A 21,063-nucleotide genomic window follows, 5' to 3' on the forward strand; every position below is an offset into this window, starting at 1 on the left:
TTATCTAAGAGTTGATTATCACTGAAAGGTAAATACAAGAGCCGGACCAGCAGGGTTACACCAAGACGCCCTAAACAGTTGCCCAAACTGGGCAGGGCAAGAACTAGTCAAACTGGCTCTTGGGTGCCAAACTCCAAAAGACCAGGATTCAGAGAGCAAACAGGGGGAAGGAGAGATGCTGGGCCTTCTGACCTTCTCCTATGTGTCTCCTGGGTGCCTGGCAGACAGTCAGGACCTTAAACTCAGTAAGCCCATTCCTCACTCCTTTCCTCAACTCAGCCTCCAACACATTTGCCTCAAACTCAATCACCATGTCGCCTGCAAGCTCTAAATGATTCCCTCCCCAACCTCCCCACGTCCATCAGACGCTCCACATTCTCCCACAGTCAACCAGGTTACCATGCCTTTGACTGCCGAACTTTGCCCTTCGGTCAGTCACCAAGCCTGCCACCCTCTTCCTTCAATCGGCCTTTAGATCGATCTGTCCCTTCTTCTCTGTTCCCACTGCACCACCACCGTGCAGACACCCCAGGAAAATCCAGGACAAATTCCTCGCTGTCTTCCGCAATTCCAGGCCCTCCCACTCCCCATCCATCCTGACGTCACTGCCAGAACAAACGCTAACAAATAGCACCTCTGTAGCGCTTTAGAGTTTATCAAAGCACTCTCCCATTCATTATTTAATCTGCACAGCAACAATGTCAGAGGTAGAGACAACAGAGGCTCAAAAACAGGGGTGTTTCCCAATTAACGTGTTCATCAAGTTGTCCTGTGCTTGGCTGATATCACTAAACAAGATGGATTCTGAAGCAAAATCTGGTATGCAGCCCTTCTAGCAAACACACGATTGCCTGCTTTGCCTTAGAGACATTTTTTAAAATAATAAAATGGCATTCTTTTGTATATAAATAGATATATAACTATATAAAAATAGATGTATACAATAGATACACTAAACAAATGCTGAAGGTTACAATCTAAAGCAAAACTTAATGACAATATAACCGAAGACAAATTTTAAGAAAACTTAGAACATTCATCACCATGGTTCTGCATTAGTAAAACCTCTGCTAAGCTTCATAGCTTCCACCTCTTTAGCTGCTTGGACTTTAATATCCAGTAGTGCAAGCTATTAACATGATTGTCCCAAAGTGCTTCTTAATTTTTACTCCTTTTTAATTTAAACAAAGTACATCTTGTTATAAAAACGAGAATCACCCTAAAGAGTAAGATTACTATAGAAAGCGCATAAAACAAAATTACACTTACAGTATTTTATATTAACTCTCAAAAAGTCCATACAACATTTTAATTCTAAAACCATTAATTGAATAATAATTTACCCTAAGAAGAATTTGCATTTTGATGAAAAAAAAAAATCTTTTGCTCGAAATCTTCTTTTTGGAGTTTTTTTCCCCAAAGGAATTCTGCATGCTACTCTAACCCAGTATGGACAAAAACAGGCCAGAAATTCCACTTAACCCTTGAAATCATGTGTCTCCATGGATAGTTAATATACCAATTACATAAAATCCATGAATTAACAACACTTTGCCCCCAAAACTGATAAAGATCTGAAAGTTATCATGATGGTTATATGTGCTGAGAATATCTCTGGACAGACACACAAGAACCTGAAAACCCTGGCTGCCTCTAGTTAGGGGACCTGTGACTGGGGGCCAGGAGTGGAAGGGAGAAACGTGTCACTAAATCAGCTTTCCCACATTTAGAATTTTATACCACGTGTATGTATTGGCCATTTTTTAAAGAAAGTTATCTTCCTGCTTCTTGGCATTTTGACTTTCTTGGCAGGTTTAGCATATGATGCAAAAATCTTTTAAACATTGTTGGATTTCAGCCAAATTTTGCTCAAGGAGGTTTCTGATACAGAAAATGCAATTTTTAAAAAAACAGCAATTTTCACCCAGCCTTTAAGGCCAAACTATTGTCCATTCCACGTTATATGTTAATATCATTTTCTACCACTCTTCTGTATTCTTCCTACTAAAATGCAGCCAAATATCCATCTTTTTGTAATACAGCTGAAGCTCTTTGCCCCTTTCAGTGGAAAGAATGGCTTTCGGCTTTTAAAAAAAAAAAAAAAGCAAAAAGCAAAGGGCTTTTATCGGGGCCTCAGAGTTACGAGGAGAAATGCTATCGTTTTGGATATTACGATGATTCATAATTCACATCATGGCCTTTGTAAAGTAAAAGCATCTGAGTATTTATTGGCAAAAGAGAGAAAATACAATCTACAGAGTAAATCTGACAAGGACAACTATCTAGTGCAATACTGTTTTCATGCTTCTGTTTATCCTTTGTTCGGGACTATATAATTTAGTCTCGCAATTACCTGTCCACGTGGGCATCACAAGAGTTGTACGTAAGCACCGCCGTGCAACTAAAACATAGTTGGTTACTCGGTCGGTAATAAAGTAGAGCAGGCCAATTAAGAAATTTCACCTTTTCTGTCATGATAGGGACCAACATTAAATTAAATACATGTGCTGGTGCCATAATATCATTGTAATGTTTGGCAGGAAATCCAGCCAGCGTTTGTCTCTATTCAGGAATTATTTGTGTGCTTGATATTGTCAGCAGATTGATTTTTAAATGCATGAACCAAATCAGGGGCCATAATCAATAGTATTGAAACTTTCCATTTATAGGGTCCTTTTTAGCTAATGGGTTTCATCCTCTATCTGTTTTGTGCCACCACTGCCTGGATTAAAAAAAACCTTGATTTCATACTTTATCACATGGATTCTAAATTCCATCAGGCACTCAAGGCTGTACCTGGTCCAGCACGCTGACCCCCCCCCCACGCACGCACCACCATCCCGCCAGTGGACATGCCGCTGGCCTCCTAAATCTGCCGTTTTGCTGCAGCTCTGCTTCCAAGGGCTGTCCTCAGGTTAGTGGATCCATTCCATCCCCCTGCGTAGAGCCAAGACCATGACCGTCCACAGTGCGGTGTGCGAAGCCAGCTCCCTTGCGACCACTCTTGGGCCTGACTCACGGCAGGTCCCCCGGGGCATCTGGCTAAGCCTTTGCCGCCTTCGGCCTGAGCTCAGACCCTCATCGGGCTCCCTCCCCTTCCCTGCCCTGCTTCCCAGTTCTCTCCTTAAAAAAGAACTTTCCACAAATCCTTGTCTCGTTGAGTCCTGCTCTCAGGGTCTCCTTCTGGGGAACTGAAGCCTGAACACCGTCCAAGCAGGCGAGCTCGCCTTCCCTCCTGGGCGCTGCCTCTGTCCCATAGTGATGCTGCTTCCCTCACAGGTGCCCTCCTGTCCCCTTGGGCTGTGCTTAGGACAAGGCACCTAACAGTCAAGTGAGATTCTATAAGTGAGAACACTTCAAACCTGTAAAATGCGCTACAGACGTGAATCGCTTGTAGCAATAATGACTCTAACCTCGCTCATCCTTGCAGACCTGGATCTAAGCCACCCCTCCTTGAAGGGGTGCCCTGCAGCTCTCCCTGCACAATTTTATCTAATCCTCTATATCCTCACTTACAGTGCAAGCTCCATGAAGGCCCAGACTTTGTCTTATGCACTGTTGCAGCCTCAGCATCTAGGCTGATGTCGGGCACATGGGGCATATTTAGCAAGTATGTGTTAAATAATGATGCTGAATTCAAAGGTCTTGCTCTAGTCTCAGCTCCTTGGGAAACAGAAGGGCGAAAAGCCGGGTTAAGGATCACCCAAAGTGCCTACGATGACATGCCTAACGTACAAAACAACTCAGTGGCAGAGCCAGGACCTCATCCTTAATCTCTTGTCTCCCAGGCCTGGGACCGTTCCATCTGGGACTCCACCTCCAGGCCCTACATCTTCCCTGGACCTCAGGGGAAAACTGCAACCTCTTCTCCTTCACCCAAACTATTGGCATCTGGGCTGTTCCCCTTTAATGATACGCTACCTTGTTATAAAGACGGACTGGGTGACCTCCTTGGTGGCTCAGTGGTTAAGAATCCGCCTGCCAATGCAGGGGACACAGGTTCGATTCCCTGGCCCGCAAAGATCCCACATGCCGCGGAGCAACTAAGCCCGTGCGCCACAACTACTGAGACTGTGCTCTAGAGCCTGTGAGCCACAACTACTGAGCCCATGCGCCACAACTACTGAAGCCCGTGCGCCTAGAGCCCGTGCTCTGCAACGAAGAGTAGCCCCCACTCGCTGCAACTAGAGAAAGCCCGTGTGCAGCAACGAAGACCCAACGCAGCCAAAAATAAATAAATAAATAAATAAAATTTTAAAATTTATTTTAAAATAATAAATAAAGACAGACTGGGATTTCTAGCACTGTAGGGTTTTTGTTGTTGTTGTTTTTTGTTTTTGTTGTTTACCAGTAAATTTATTTTATTTTTTTATTGACGTATAGTTGATTTACACTGTTGTGTTAATTTCTGTTGTACAGCAAAGTGATTCAGTTATACACATATATATATATATATACATACATTCTTTTTTTAATATATTCTTTTCCATTGTGGTTTATCACAGGATACTGAATACAGTTCTCTGGGCTACACAGTAGGACCTTGTTGTCTATCCATTCTCTATATAAAAGCTTACAACTGCTAATCCCAAACTCCCACTCCATCCCTCCCCTGCCCCCCTCTCCCCTCAGGAACCACTAGCACTGTAGTTTTACGTGTGCTGTTTTCATCTCCCCAACTACACCTGAAGCTTCCTGGTGGCAAAGCCCTCTCTGAATTCCCCTCCACACCATGTTCAGGACCCTGCACAGGACGGAGCACACATATCCGTTGGAGGAAAGAGGCAAAGATGAAGCGTGCAGACGCTGAGGTCACACAGACCTGGCTCCGGTGCCCGCTCTGCACTTACCGCCTGCATGGCCTTGAACAAAGCCGCTGACCATCTCTGCACCTTGCAGAGAAAGTGAGAGAGTCCCCGGGCCCCAGGATTACTGGGAGGACCTAACGCGATAACACATGCCAAGCATTCCGCACAATGGCTGGTATATGGCAACCACTCGGTAAGTATAACCTGCAGTTAGTAATACTAGTAGCAGCGGTAGTAAAAACAAAACACCGACTTCCGAGTGGTTTAAACAGGCAAAGATCAAAGACCTGAGTTCAGAAAAAATCCTGCTTATTAATGCCTATTAAATACCTAAACTATTATATCAGGTGTCTCCTTTTCTTTATAAACTTAAGGCGTGCAGTAACTACACACAGTCCCCAATGTCCGTCTCCACAGGGAAAGGCCAACCCTCCTCCCCCCGCAGTTTGCTTTTCTGGGTCACCTCCCATCCCTCTCCTCCTGGCTCCTGGCTCCCTGCTTTGCCCCACTCTGCAGAGCCTGCACTGGGTGTAGACTCCACCCCCAGTCCCAGGAGAGCAGTGCTGGACACTTGGCATTTCACAAGGTGTCCCTTCTGATAGCCTCATTCATTCATTCAATGAGCTCACATTTATCAAATGCTGGACACTTGGATCAAAAGCCACATGAGCACCTGCCCTCTAGAGGACCTCCCAGCCCTGAGAGTCCTCCAGCTTCTCTTTCTTAATCACAGACTCACCTTTGAGAGCTCTCCTTCCTCCCAGGCAGCATTAGGATGACTGTCTCATTCTCAGCAATAATAGCAGGCGAGCTGGATTCAGACGGCCAGGGTTAGAATACCGGCTCAGTCACTTTCTTATGACAAAACCATGGGCAAATTTCTTTCCCTCTCTGCTTCACCCATCTCACCTTTAGAATGAGGATAATGATGCCTACCAACTAGACCTGTCGGAATGAAATGAAAACCCAATGAGCCTATATGGGATAAGAACCTAAAACAAGAGTGGATATATGCATATATAGAACTGATTCACTTTGCTATACGCCTGAAACTAACACAACATTGTAAATCAACTATATTCCAATAAAAATTAATTAAATAAATAAATAAAAATATAAGAGAGTGAGATAATAAAAACATTTTTCTAAATGTTTTATTTAGAAAAAGTCTTAAAGTTAGAGTAATTGCTTTTTTAAAATAAATTTATTTATTTATTTAATTTTGGCTGCGTTGGGTCTTTTTTGCTGCACGTGGGCTTTCTCTAGTTGCGGCGAGCGGGGGCTACTCTTCTTTGCGGTGCGCGGACTTCTCAATGCGGTGGCTTCCCTTGTTTCAGAGCACGGGCTCTAGGCGCACAGGCTTCAGTAGTTGTGGCTCGCGGGCTCTAGAGCGCAGGCTCAGTAGTTGTGGCGCACGGGCTTAGCTGCTCCGCGGCATGTGGGATCTTCCCGGACCAGGGATCGAACCCGTGTCCCCTGCATTGGCAGGCGGATTCTTAACCACTGCGCCACTAGGGAAGTCCCAAGTTAGAGTAATTGTATCCAAAATGCCTACTGACTGTTATGCAATAAAATCATTTATATACTCAAAAAAAAAAAAAAAACCAATGAAATCTTTAGAACAGTGCGTGGCACATGGTAATAAATGCTCACTGATACCATTTTACAACTTACAAAAAAGATCTACCCTTTAGTTGGAACAGCTGTTTGGCATTAACACAACAAAGAGCTAAGCTAACCACTGAAGAAGAAGAAGTAAAATGTTCTGAACTATTGCTATGTCACAGCAAGACTCTCCTTTTTTAGGCATCTGCCAAGCCAGCTAAAACCTCTGCTTCCAGGGAAAATGTAAAGAATCTCAAGCAGGGACCACAAGTTCTATTTGTAACTCAAACTCAAAGAAGGCTCTAGAACAAAGAGCATCCTGACAGCTCACGGGGCAGAGAGGTGCAGGAGGCTGCCCTGGGCAGGGTGCGACCTGCGGCAGAGGCTGACCCCAGAGATCCCAGCAAGGCGGCCCAAGGCACAGCGTCTAAGGGAAGTGCAGGTTCTGGAACCAAGGGACAGCCAAATCAGAGGGCAGGACACAGCAAGGGAAATCCCGGGCACTGGCAAGGGTTGAGATCCGAGACGGTGGCGGTGTGGTCCTGGGTGATCCGTCACCAATAGAAAGACTCTCAGCCTGTGGCCCAGGGCGTGAAGGAGGGTCCACTCTCAGCGGAGGGAGCTGGCAACAGCTGGGCAGGGTTCCCCAAGCATGTGAATTTCAGTTAACAACAGTCCCGGCAGGGAGCATGGCACTAAGCGGGTATATCAGGACAAAAATCCGTTCGAAACACCTGAGCTAATAAGGCAGGTGAGCAGGAGAAGGTACACAAAGGGAGAAAAGGGAAAAGATTAGACCCAGAGACCCCAGCCTGGGGCTCAGCCCTGGCCCATCAGAAGCCAAGTGTACTGGCAACAAAGACTTGATTCCAATCCCTCCAGCGGTGGGAAGGCAGCCCCTTAAATGCTACTTCCTTTCATAGTAGATGTGTTGACCCAGCTGTGGGCACCCGTGCAGAGCAATGGAGGGAAAATGATGCAGCAGAGCCCAAAGGCAAACCCAAGACCAAAACATCGTAAGAGGCGAGCATTCCAGGTCCGTCAAGGATGGGAGGGTCTGTGTGTAGGTTTCACTCCGCCCGCTCAGCACGTTAAATGACAGTAGCCCGCAGAAGGGTTAACCAGGGATGTGGGGTGAAACATGGGGCTTCTATTTAGGGTTAAGTCTTTCCCAGAGAAGGTGATTAGTGGCAGTGACCTGAGTACGTTGTCTGTATTTATAGCATTTTCTCTCAGCCACCAGATCCAGAGGACAAATGCCAAAGGCCTCTAGAGGGTGAGTACCCGGAATTTTTCCACTTCACCTCTTAAAGCAAAACCCCTCCCCTAACACTCAGACTCTCCTCTGCCCAAGTCTCTGAAAGAGAGCCAGCTCTCGGCCCACACCCCTTCCCGCCCCAACAGGGCCGTGACCCACGACCTTGCTGGGTCCACAGGCCATGCCAGGCCTTGGGGCGGGAAGGGGTGTGGGACCCACCAGACTGCTCCAGGGCAGCAGGAAGGGACGAGCAAACAACTCCCACAGCACCAGAAAAGAAGACCTGAGATCCCAAATCAGAAGCAGGGCAACTTTTTCCCAGACTGGTGGTGGTGACTCAAGGGATTCCCGGGCACAGCCATAAAGCCTCGGGGGCCGTCTTCGCGCCTGACGCCCCCAAACGCCAAGCGAGTCACCCCGTTCTGCCGCGTCCTCGCCAAAGTCAACTCCAATGTGAGCCTCAGTTTCTCATCTGTCACAAACTGGGTGGCCCCCAAAGTCACCTCCCACCCAGGATCCTATAACTCCCTGAGCAGGAGACCAAACAGGTCCAACCTTTGTCCACTTCAGGGAACCAGGTCAGTTCTCTGCTGGGCAGGAGCCCCAGACTGGAAGAGCAGGAGTGGTCACGAGGCTGCACTCCTGACAGAGGTAAGAGGAAGCAAGCCATGCCTCAGAGCCTGCATCCAGCCCAGCTGGCCTCTGCCGGACTTTTGCAAAGTGTTAAATTCCTAGGCCTGAGAAAAGACACCAGATCCCCAGGGGCAGGAGAGAGATGAGCTTCCTCCTCCTCCAGCTAAGATCTGGGATGGTTTCCTGTGTGTGTGTGTGTGCGTGTGTGTGCGTGCGTGTGTGTGCGTGCGTGTGTGTGCGTGCGCGTGTGTGTGCGTGCGTGTGTGTGCGTGCGTGTGCGTGTGTGCGTGCGTGCGTGCGTGCGTGTGTGTGTGCGTGCGTGCGTGCGTGCGCGCGCGCGCGCACGAGGGCGTGCCTTTGTGGGGTTTTTCCCTCCCTCCTGAGCAGCAGGTTGTGCTGCCCATGAGACAGGGCGCCCCTGAGGCTAACCCTGTGTGCATCCGCCCAGCAATGGTGGGCGGCCGGCCGCCCTGCCCCTTCCCATACCACCTCTCACCTGGGGGTTGTCCATGTACCAGAGAAGGCAGTTGGCCTGCGTGTCCAGAATAAAGTACCTCCGCAGAAACTTGCCGCTGTTCTCATTCTCCTCGATGTCCAGAAACCCACAGATTCGGTTCTGCCGATCCACATAAGGCATTCCTGGGCTCTGCTCACATTACCCTGTGTGGCAGGAGGGAGGGAGGGGCCGTGAGAAGGAGAGTAAAGCGGGTGCCTCACTCTGGCCTGACTCCCCTCTGCCAGAAGGGAGGCTGGCACCCTCTCCCACTGGTGTCCTTCCCCGGGGCCCCAGAGGTCCCACCCCAACCAGACTCTGGAAACGTCTGTCAACTCTGTTCCATGAACAGTCACCAAAATCCATTAATGCAACTAACTTTCCTGAGGCTCCACTACGTGCCAAGCAGAGCACTAGGCAACTTAACACGCGTGGAAGATGCGAGTCTAGACTCTGGGTCAGGGGCCTGGGTTCAAATCCCAGTTCTGGTCACTTACTGATGTTTGTGTGACCACAAACTGTTTAATCTTTCCATGCCTCAGTTTCTGCGTCTGTAAAATGGGGATAATAATAGGACCTACACCAGATTTTGGTGAGAATTAAGTACGTGGCAGACATAAAGCATTCATAAACACTAGGCTCTTCAGAAAAGCCTTGTAAAGTAGGTTATAACCCAATTTTATACGTAAAGAAACTATTGCAGAAAGGATTTAAGCTCCAGTGCAAACACCTGGATAAACTCTGCCGAGAATGCAGGTGTGAAGAGCAGCCCCTCCAGTTCCGTGAAGGTACCAAGGAATCAAATCCGAGGGGTTCCTGGGGCCTGGGGCAGGGCCACACCCCTCAGCCCCAGGATCACTTCCTTCGCTTTGCCGTTTCCCGGAAGCCACTTGTAATCGAAGGAACGAGGGGGCAGAAGAAAGCCGAACCCTGGACACTTTCCTGATGGCAGAAGAGGGTCCGGCGATCTGAGACAATCCGCACCCTCAGACGGGCCTCCCCTCTCCCGGCTCCCTTCCGTCTGTCTGAAGAGCCCAAGGAAAAGGCAGGAGTTCTGTTCTCCTCCCCAAGAGGAAAAGCACCCTCCAACAGGCAGCTACACCCCCACCTGGACGCACAATGCACTGCAGAAGTGGGACACGGTGCCCAAGGGTTAGAAAACCCCAGGTGACAGTCAGACCTTCAAGGACAGATGCCACACACCCCACCCACCCCTGGTCCTGCTTGGCTCCAACAAAGCAAAAATTCACTGTGACCCAAGTCCGCCATGGCCCTGAGCCTATGACTAAGCACAGCTGAGAGACGGCTGGCTTCAGCCGTGCCCTGCACCATGACCCTGGGCCAGCCCCTGAGCTACCAAGATGCCACGCCCGCAGGCTTCCTGGCCAGGAGGAAAGTCCCACATGCAGAGACACACATTCCCACAAGACGAGGTGAATTCTAAGGATGTGGATGGTGGCAGGGCCTTGCGGTGCTGAGACGCTGCCCCAAGAAAAAAATACCCTGCTCACGCACCAGGATGCCAGGAAACAGTGAATCCCTTGATTCCAGGTAAGGTCAGGCAGAATCCCAACGGGGCAGATGACTCAGTCAGGAGGGAGACGGGTCAGGGGACCCCACGGCGACTCGCTGGGCAATGATGGGGGACAAAAAGGAAAGCAGGCAGGGAAACAGGACACAGGTGAAACAGCACAGCTAGAAAGGAGTAAAAGAGGAGGAGAGAAAAGGAGAAAAGTTGGAAAGAGGAGGTTTAAAAACATGGCAGAGGAGAACGAAGTAGCAGCACAGTGGGAGAGGAGGACCCCGAGGGTGAGGCCTGGGGGAGACACCCCTGCACGCAGTGCATCACGTGGTCAGAGGTCCCTGTGGCCAGATCCCCAAACTAAGCCTCCATCCCAGCTCCCTTCTGAGAGAGATGGGTTCAAGCCAAGGGACAGGGTCAAAAATGGGGAGGGAGAGGCCCAGCGCTGGTTGGGGAGGAAGCGAATCCCTGAGAAAGGATGCAGCTTCCCCCAGGGAATCAGGGGAAATCAAGAGTCCCAGCCGGAAAGGCTGGGTCAGCCCTGCAGTGAGGGTGCACCCAACCCCCAAGATAACTCAGCAAATTCCCCTGGTGCCAGCCCGGCCACGGAGACAGACGCTCCCAGGGATTCAGCGCTGTCGCCACCCCGGGACATCCCTAAGGGGAAGGGTATAAACTGCAGTGGATAACAAAGCCAACCGTCTCTGGGTGCAGCCGGTTAAGCACAGCATCCGACTTCACGCTGCCTTTCCAATGTCCCCTCTTCAGCCCAAGGGGCCTGTCTTTTTCTCAAGTCAGAGGCCAGAGAAGCCACTGTTTCCACAATCCTCCAACAGTCTACTCTTGTAGAGGGGGCTTCCCACTTGCATGGTGGGAGAGGACCCTCGGGGACCAAAAGGAAAGATGGTAAAAAGAAGAAGTCTGGTTACACATCTCCTGACTGTGGTTCTAGCCCAGAAAAAAAAGCTGCTCAGATGTCCTGAGAAGCAGCTGAGTCACAGGGCTCATCAGCATGTGGGAGGTGGGTGGGGGTAGGATGGGCGGGGGTAGGAGAACCAAGCATCACACGGAAGCGCGGTTAGAACGAACAAGCCCACCCACACAGAAGCGACAAACCCAAAGATGGCGCAGACACACAAACCTGAGGTCCTGAGCCCCGTCCTCTGACAGTGCGTCCTCATCCCGTGGGTGCATCCCTTGTCCCAGCAGCTGCTGGTACAGAGAGCCAGCCGCCCCCGGCCCCCAATCCCCTCTCCCTGCTTCTTCAACCTGCCCCCCAGCATCATCCAAGTCTCCGGTGGCTCCTCCCCTTTTTCCCAGAGAGGCCCCTCAGATGCGATTAACTCTGCCACCCCACCCCCCAGCCCCGAAAACCAGGCAGGGAGGGGAGAAAAGGAAGTGCCAGCAACTGATCCATAAGGGGGAGGACACCCTGATGCACATACACATACTGTCTATCACCTCTTCGAAATGTCCTTTCCAACTTGCATGACACTCCTCAGTTATACAGTTCTAGCCTGTCCTTTAAACTTTAAAATCACTTGTTATCTTAAGTTTCATTTTAACCGAGTTCCCCAGTGTAAAAATACTGAGGGGAGGGTGACACTGGGTGATGCGCCCCAGGAGTTGCCCCATGCCCACCCCCACCGTCTCCTGGGTCCCTGGACGGTGACTCTCGGCCCATCTCCTGGGACAGCATGCAAAGTGCTCTGGCTGGGTCAGAGCACCCGACAGTACTCTCTCAGGCCAGCCCCTCCACCTTCGCTCTAATTCCATAACAAGACCACCCAGCGAGGAGCTCCTAGGCCATCACAACACACGGACGACAAAGAGCACAGACTCTGTGCTCAGGAAGGGACCTCGGTCCACCGCACTCAGCACCCTGTCTTTCCAAAGCATGGCAATCTCCCCAGTGTTTTCCGTTTCTAGTGCAAAATTCACAATATAACAATGCTGGCATTAAAAAAAAATCACTCTAGCCAACTGTTTTCACTTTTGCATGCTTTTTCATGCTTCTGTCCACATAATCAACCTTCTTAAAACTTTAAATTATACCATAAACATGTTCCGTGTTGCTACACAGTCTTTATAATCAGTGTTTTTAATGGTTGCATAACATCACTGGACTGGATTTACTATAATTTACTTAAACCATTTCTCCACGATTAGACAGTTAGACGATATCCAATTTTTCTAATGCTAAAATTCACCTTTTTATACTTTGTTTCTTCTTTTACACATGGATACAGCATAAACTTCAAGTAGTAATAAGCCTAGATCATAGGTTATGAACTTTTATAACTCTTGAGACTTATTACAAAATTGCTTTCTAAAAGTATTTCATCTGTTTACACTGCAGCCAGCAATATATTGTTACCATTGCTATAATCTTACATACATTTGAATGTTCTCATTATTTTAAACTGTGGCTAGTTTAAATATATAATGATGCCCAGTGAGGCAGAACATTTTTTCATGTTGGTTTCCTGCTTCACATTCCTTCCTAGGCTTTGTTAAATGCAAATCAAAATTATGTGTGGACACAATCAATTTCCCTCCCTCCCTCTCTCCCTTTCTCTCTCTCCCTTTCTCTCTCTCTCTCTCTCTCTCTCTCTCTATCTCTCTCTCTCTCTCTCTCTCTCTCTCTCTCTCTCTCTCGCTCTCTCTCGCTCTCTCTCGCTCTCTCTCGCTCTCTCTCGCTCTCTCACACACACACACACCAAACAAAACCAAAACATAGTCTCAATAATTCAAATAAGTAAATAATGTACCTTAATGAAAAGTAAAATAGAAAAGAGGCAAGTTTTACACCATCTAGATTTCCTTAGTACATAAGTTGCTAAGTATGTGCTGCAAATGAAAATATGTTAAATATTTAATTGATGGTAGAAGTGAAACTTTTTTTTTTGGCCGCTAAGTATGTGCTGCAAATGAAAATATGTTAAATATTTAATTGTTGGTAGAAGTGAAACTTTTTTTTTTGGCCGCGAGGCTTGCGGGATCTTAGCTCCATCACCAGAGAGGGATCAAACCCGGGCTCCCTGCAGTGGAAGCACAGAGTCCTAACCACTGGACCCCCAGGGAATTCCCAAAAGTGAAACTTTTAGAAAGAAAGGGGCTTTGCGGACTTTGCATGGAGTTACCCGTTGATCAGCAGCAGAAAATGGGTTAAATGTCAACTAACCCGGGATTCCCGGCCAACACTTGCCCGCTGATGAGATGAAGCTCATGAGAAAAGAATCCATGGCTGCCCACCATTGAATGAGAGGAGGGCACAGGGCAACATCCCTGTCCCAAATATCTCCTCTACTGCCCATTCCAGTGCCTTAGCCTCCATCATTGGAGGAGGTTCAAGCCAAGAATAAAATTCTCCCCTAGGAATTGAGACAACTGACATCTTTATCAGGCTCATTAATATACAAGAGGCAACTTGGGACCAAGACCCTAAGAAAATAAAACATGTCCCAGTGGGAGACTGAGGCATTAGCGGGGAAGAAAAGTAAGAAGGCTGTCTCCTGAAGACACTTCCTAGGATTCTTATACACCTGGGACAGTAGTATGAAGCTTTCTGGAAAGCAATTTGGCAGTATGGAACAGGAGAACTAAAAACGTTCATATCCTTTGACCCAGAAATTCTACTTCTAGAATTCCATCCAAGTAAATAAACAAAGATGCAAATACAGATTAAAATAAAATGATGGCAACTGCAACAGAATTTATAATGACACAAAGTTGGAAATGCCCTGAATGTCCAAATGATTAGGGAATAATAAATAAATGATAGGACATTCACATAAGGAAATGTTGCACAATCTTTAAATAGCTATGTTTTCAAGTACTTTTCAATGAATTAGGGAAAAACTCCCGTTGCGGAGCACAGGCTCCGGACGCGCAGGCCCAGCGGCCATGGCTCACGGGCCCAACCGCTCCGCAGCATGTGGGATCCCCCCAGACCGGGGCACGAACCCATGTCCCCTGCATCGGCAGGCAGACTCCCAACCACGGCGCCACCAGGGAAGCCCTCCCCAAAAGTTTTTTAAAGATACAATAATATGATTTAGAATATGATCCCAGTCCTCTAAGTATTATTTTTATATTTCTATATTTGGATAGAAAAAGACTGACATCCAGGCACTAAAATATTAGCAGTTATTATCTATGGGTCACGGGCGAATTTTATCTACAACTACATTTTTTTCCATATTTTCCAAATTTTCTACAGGAAATGTATGTTACTTTATTTAGCAGGAGGGAAAGCTGTTTAACTCCAAACACACCCCCATCCCCAGCGTATAAGTTTTGAAGCTGAGAATAAATTTCTCAATTCTCCAGAGTCCATAAACAAGCAAATCCTTGCCTAAATTATAGCACTCTTGGGACGTCTTAGTGTTTCAAAGTCTTAAATCTAATAAAGCCATGTTCCACCCATCACAATTGCCCAAAAGCTAGGTACCTACCCAGAGGGCTTTGGCACCCTCCAATCTAGTTGGGTTTCTTACTTCCTACTGCAGCCTCCCCTAAGAGAGGCTCTTTCTTTCCTCTGTGGGTTTGGTTGCTTGCTCACTGGTCTTCATAAGAGGAGCCCCTGTCCTGGGGGTCAACTGAAGATTCACACACAAGTCAGTGCCTCTTTCCCTCTGCTGTCACAGAGCCTGCAACACAGCACGCCCAGAAGCAGGGGTCCCGACAAAGACCCCCCCCGCGGTGGAATTTTCCTTCTTGAAACTTGGGAGATGGGACTGACGTCTTTAAGTTAAATGTCTAGATAGATGAATGAAAAGATGGATAAATAGGTTTTTTTTTTTTTTTTAAAGAAAAGCCAAAGAGCTATTAAGTCATGAAAGGTCTGGCTTACTGTACTGGACGTCTCATTTTTAAGATCTCTAATGTGGCTTGAAGATACAGGAAAAAATAGAGTGAAATAAGGGAGATTCATCTGCCTGATCGTCCTGATACTTCTGAGGTAAATACAAACGAAAGAAAGTGGTAACAGAGATAAAGCCTTAAATGGTATTGGCCCCAGGATGAAATAATCCACTATAATCTCCGGTAGTTCAAAACTCAAAAAAAAAAAATGAATCCATTTTTAAATTTGGATATTTTTCTTTCATGTTACTTGGCGTTGGTAGGAAAGGGAATTTCAGGGATTTTGCTCCAGAAAAAAAAGCCAGGAAGGCATTGCTTAACATAGGGGGGCGGGCAGGGATGCAGTGAATACATCTGCTATCTTGTCATCCTCGAAGGTGGAAGGTGGGGACAGCAGCATCAGTGGTTAGTGAGAGGGATACCAACAGGAAATTGCTAAATTTCTACAGGAGAAAGTTAATCGGGAAATGACATCAGAGGTCTCAGAGAGGACTGTAATAAGCAGACAGGAACTGGGGTGTGGAGGTTAGAAAACGTATGGGCCATGCGAACAGAGAGTTCGCCTATGTTTCCATCTCCCGCCTACATAAGGGTGCATTGCGGAGGGCCCACGAATGCCCAGGGCCCAGTAAAAACACAAGAACGACAACAACAAAACGCAAGCGTGGCTATTTCAGAACACAGCTCTGAGACTGGGCCAAAGACTCTAACTTCCAAAATGTGGGAACATCTATTTCCTACTGTTATAATATCACTGCATTCTGAAGCTGTCATAAGAGCACATTCCAAATAGTCTGAGGCCGGAGAATAATGTGAGAGAGGAGGGAATGTACTGAGAACACATTCCCAGTGGAAGAGCAGGCTAAGGAATGCAGACATCCACAGGAATGGGGAGGGTAAGAGACGGTGCCCAACGTCCCCTGGACCCCAGAACTCTGAATGGAGGGCAAGAGACACTCGAGGAATTTTTTAAGGGAAAAAAATACTGGGGAAAAGGCAGAAACGACTGACTACTGATATCACTCCAACAAAGATGCCAAAAACAGCAAAATGTTTTAAACACTCATGACCTCTCTGAACAGCAGCCTCATCTATGTTCAGAGAAAATGTGGTTGTTAGAGCTGGTAGGAAACAAAGGCCTGCCCTTGACTCAAGGCTCCTGAGACCACCTCCCCCAGACAGTTCACCAGCACAGGGAGAAGCCCCAGGGGTTATAAATAGCCTAGAAAAACTGAGCTCTCCCACTTTCAGAATCCAGTTAACTAGGCTCTGCGATTCAGTTTCACTGTAGGCCTTCTTACTGGTAGCAGCACAGGAGCTTGATCTTCATTTAAAACTTGACCTTCTCACCCACTAAAACCTGGGCAGCAGGAGAATGAAAAGAAAGCATCCTTATTTCTCCTACGTACTAGCCTTTTGCAAAGTGCTGGGGGAAAGTCTAAACGGCCTAAGCCTGCCTGTCTAAAGGCACTGTGCTCCCGTCTCTGGATGTAGGGAAGGAGGAGGGGCCAGGTGTGGCACGGAGCACGTGCAGGTGACAAGGATCCCTCTGAGAGCATGTGACGAAACTCTTGCAAGAACGTGACCATTGAAGAGGGCGTGCTGATTTCAGCTACCCACCGATGTGCTGGAGTGAAGTGAAAGAGCATGGGTTTTAGAGTCAGACAGACTCTACTAAACTCTTCAGGGCCTATTTCCTCATTTGCAAAATGGAGAGAATTGCTGTACCTACTTCAAAGGCTGCTGTGTGGATTAAACGCAATAATGTGTGAAAAGTGCTTAAGAGGAGGTCTGGCAAAGACTAAGCACTGGGTAACTGTTGTTGTTAAGACGTGTGCGTGCGTGGTGCCTAACAAGTAGTACGTGACCCCCACCACTAGGTAAAACAGGGCAGGCAGCTGCCAGGCCGTCTCCACCCCTCAAATATCAATAAGTAAATCCCACTGGAAAGGCAGTGACGCTGGAATCCCTCACAAGGAAAGGCATAAGCTGCCCTTACTCTTCCATCTACTCCAAGAACCATCATATTTCTCATCTCGAAAATTCTCCAAAAGGTTAAAACAACAGTCCAAGAGATCCACCGACTCCATCTCGGCCAGGCCACCCTGAAAGTTAACAGAACCAGGCCTGCGATCAGATGCCCAAGGAAGGGTCTCTGGAGCCACCTCCTGCTTGGCCCGTGGGAGAATCACAGCAGCAGAGATCCACTCTGCAAATGGATGGCCAAAAGGGAGTCCTAGCTGATGGGAGGGCGAGCCCTTGCCTTTGCACTTTAACCACAGTGTTTCTCAGGGAGAAAGGGACTTCCCTCTTTATCTCAGCTGGCGGGGCAGAAAGGCAGCCCAAGGTTCGGAGTAAAGGTCAACGGGGCCTTCCAATTAACTGTCCCACTGCAGCAACCACAGGCCTGTGCAGAACGTGAAGCAAGGGACCCCATCCCTCCCACCCACCAGCAGCCCTATCTCCCTGCCCTGGCCAATTCCCTGGCTCAATGATGGGCTTATATCAGGCAGGGCTGCGATTCTGCTCTTGCTGTAGACTGTCACACTATAATATTTGCTCTGCTTCCTTCCTTTCCAAAGCCTAACAGATTGGATTGCCGGAGTCCTCTCCAGCTCACTGAGACACGTGGAAAACTGAAAGTAAGGCAGCAGTGGGAAGAGGGGAGAGGCCAAGCAGTGCAACGCCCCAGCACCCAGATCATCTTTTCCAAGCTCCACGACTACCTCGGCCAAAATAACTACTTGCTACAGTTTCAGGGAAACAGAAGAGATATTTACTGCGCTGGGGCCACGGCAAGCTCTAATTTGAGGCGTTCCAGCCTTTTAACAGGGGCATCACCCACCTGCCCACCTGCCCCATGAAGAAGACCGGAGATCAGTGAAGCGCCAGCTGGATGCACATCCGGAGATCGTGGCCCTGCTGCTCCCGGCTCCCTAGTGATCCAGCACTTTCAGCAAATACCAGGCAAGCTGGCAGGAGGGCTGCTCGGAGGGGCTTGGCTGGCTGATAGGGCTGATGAGTCTCCCTTCCCATTTTTGCAGAATCTCTCGTATAAATAGGCACCGACCAAAATCTGCATGTCTCCAGGATTTATTTTAACCTCGGGGGGGAAACACCGAGCTGAATTACAGTTCAGCACACTACGATGACACGATGGGATTTGCAGGCCCTACTTCCTTATACAGAAGAGAGAAGCAAGCACCGACGACAAGGGAAAAGAAGCACTGCAAACTCTCCACCAAAGGGCAGGTGGTTCCCCAATCCATACCTAGGTAATTACCCATCTGTGAAGTGACCGAGGCTCCCATCAGTAGGAGTGCCATAGGCACTTTGTCAAAAGCGGGGCTTACAAAGAGGGCGAAGGATACTTAGGTCCAAAGGCAACACCCAAGGGAAACCCTCATGAACCGGCTGAAACCAGCTTGAGGCACCACCACGTTGCTCTCTTCTCTTCCATTTGGATAGGGGCAAACAATTCATGTGCTTGCAGTCGCTCACTCATTCATTCAAGAAACGTTTACTTAGCACCTAATAGATGTCATACACCAGGCTGGCCACAGAGTCTAGACTGCAAGCTATGGCAAAAGTCACCTGCGTTCAAGTGGCACACAATGGAGAAGGCTAATATATGAAAAGATGAGGAGGCTTTTTAAAAGCTTCCTCTGGCTTCTCAAAGCATGCTGGATCTCTATTTTAGCAATCTGCATTGTGTCCTAGGTCCTGGTGTACCGCCTGTGTCCTCCATCAGATGGTAAGCTCCCTGAAGACAGAGGCCACATTTTGTTCATCACTGCCTTTCGTGTCTTAATTACCCAATAAATGTCAGCTGAATGCAACTGAAATAGAAAACAAACACTTCAATTCTTTCAAGATCTTTGGCTTTACTGTTTCTGAAGGTTTGCCACCAAACAAAGAAAAATGATGTAGCTCCAGAAAGGAGGAAAAAGGGGATTGACTTAGATATATTAAAAAAACAGAAGTACAATTTTGGAACTTCAGCCCAAGTGCAACCACCACTCAGCGGACCGAGATGCCTCGGGGGTGTCACCGCTGGCGTCCCGGTAGAATGCCTGTCCCCTCCCCTTCTCTGCAGGTTACTCTCCTCTGAAAATCCCCATTTGGAGTCCTAAAGAAAGACGGGGCGGGTGGCGGGAGAAGGAGTTAGAAGGGGAAGATTCACCAAGTAGCAAGGAAACCTTACAGCGAGAGGCTGAGGGGTCAGGGCTGGCCTGGGGAGGAGATGGGTCCGCCCCCAGTGAGGTGGCCCTGCCGCGCCTCCTCTCACGCTTTTCGTTCCTACAAGGCCTCTCTTTTCCCTTTCCTCTTTTCTTTTTTTTTTTTTTTAATTCGATGAAATAGTCTTCAGAACTGGAGCAGAAGAGGGAAGCGTGTAAGGTGAGGAAGAAGTTCGTGAGACAGACAGACAGACAGCTCCCCTCGAGTGCTTTCCCAACCTGGCACCAAATCTGCATTTTAGGACAGTTTCCTTTAAGTCACCCCGGAGCCCGTAGTTCCAAAAGCCCGAGGGGCCCGGGCTGTACCCAGAGGGAAGGGAGGGATCTCCCTCGGGAGCCTTCTAGGCCTGCCACGGAATAAGGTAATAGGGGAAGAGAAAGATGAGTCTCCACGGCCCCATCCGTGCCCCCGGGGACTTGCCTGCACGTTCTCTGCTCGTCTCCCCTACCCGCTGCCCGGGCAGTCGTGGCCGAGCCGGGGCCCCAGCGCCAGAACCCGCGGAGAAGTTTCGCCGCTGCAAACGTGAGAAAACACAGCTCCGCAGAACACCCGCCCCCACCCTGCCCGCGGCCCCGCCCCGCAGCCCGACCCCTGGCGGCGGCGACCTTGGCCACCCCGGGCGCTCCCGAGGGCCGGAGGAGGCGCTGCCCTGCGGGCTTGCCGGGGGCCACCGGAGGCGGCCGGGGGACGGTGGCGACCTCCCCTCGGCCCGCAGGGGGGAGAACCCCCCCCCCGCGCCCCTCGGCGCCGCGCCGCTCCCGGGCCAGCGCGGGCGCCCCACTTACCCCGCCGCGCAGGGCCGGGGCTCGGGCAGGGTGCGTGGGTTACATCGGGCTGGGAAGCGCCTCTGGGGCCCCGCGGGCCGTCGCTCTCGGGGGATGTCTGTCGCCGCCGAACTCTCGGGGTCTCTGGCGCCTCTCGCTCCTCTCCCCCCTCTCCTCCCCTCCTCCCTCCTTCTCTCTTGTCCCTCGGCTCTTTTTTCCGGGTTAATTACGTTTCGCATTAAAGCAAAACCCAGCCCCGGATGTGAGTACAATGCTCCGCCGAGCCCGCCGGGGGCGGAGAGGGGTGCCGGGGCGCCGCGGGCTGGGAGGGGGCGCGGCCGGGCGCGCGGGCTGCGCGGACCCGGCGGGGGCGGGGCGCCCGGAGGCGGCCCCCGAGGCTGCGCGCCGGGACCACCTCGCCCAGGCGGGCGGCCGCGCCGGGGGAGGCCCTGCTTCCGACGCCGGCCCCGGGCAGCAGGTGTCCGAGTGGGAAAGGGGCCCGGGGATGAGGGCATCCTAGAAACAGGGAGACGAGCCGGCCCGCGGGCTCACTCTTTACCCCGTTTCTTCTTCCCAAAGCACCCACCTCCTCCCCCACCCCGCTCCAGCGACTCAGCCGGGCCTTCCCCGGACCCGGAGCCTTCAGCATCGGGGTTTAGGGTTAGCGTCGAAGGAAGCATCTCAGATTCTCCCGGGTTGTCATGCATGTGCCCCAGGAGCCCAGGGGGGTCGTAAGTTCTAACGGCTGTATAGGGACTTTTTCAGAGCGTGGCGCAAAGACGCCCTTCCTAGCCCTCGGAGCGGGAGGGAGCTCTGGGGAAAAATGGGAAACAGACAAGCAGCAGGTATTAAGTAATACTGCCAAGAGGAACCTA

At 49.6% G+C, this 21,063-nt stretch overlaps 1 protein-coding gene across 4 annotated transcripts in view; it reads right to left on the bottom strand.

The window, feature by feature from the left end:
• Positions 1-20,434, bottom strand: part of PLEKHA2 (pleckstrin homology domain containing A2) — a 55,970-nt gene extending 35,536 nt beyond the window's left edge. Inside the window, exons 1-2 of one of the 4 annotated variants that reach the window (XM_055080950.1) lie at positions 20,210-20,350; positions 8,801-8,964 (exon numbers count right to left, since the gene is read on the bottom strand). In XM_055080950.1, coding sequence (XP_054936925.1) covers positions 8,801-8,941 — 141 coding nt within the window. In that variant the 5' untranslated portion in view covers positions 8,942-8,964; positions 20,210-20,350. Of the gene's footprint in view, positions 1-8,800; positions 8,965-10,312; positions 10,379-19,844; positions 19,979-20,209 lie in introns of those variants that run through there. The other 3 variants (XM_024131432.2, XM_007127444.4, XM_055080949.1) reach the window with 3 other exon arrangements.
• Positions 20,435-21,063: the final 629 nt, after the last annotated feature.

Source organism: Physeter macrocephalus, chromosome 20 (genome assembly GCF_002837175.3).
Source record: "Physeter macrocephalus isolate SW-GA chromosome 20, ASM283717v5, whole genome shotgun sequence".
NCBI classification, from domain to species: domain Eukaryota; kingdom Metazoa; phylum Chordata; class Mammalia; order Artiodactyla; family Physeteridae; genus Physeter; species Physeter macrocephalus.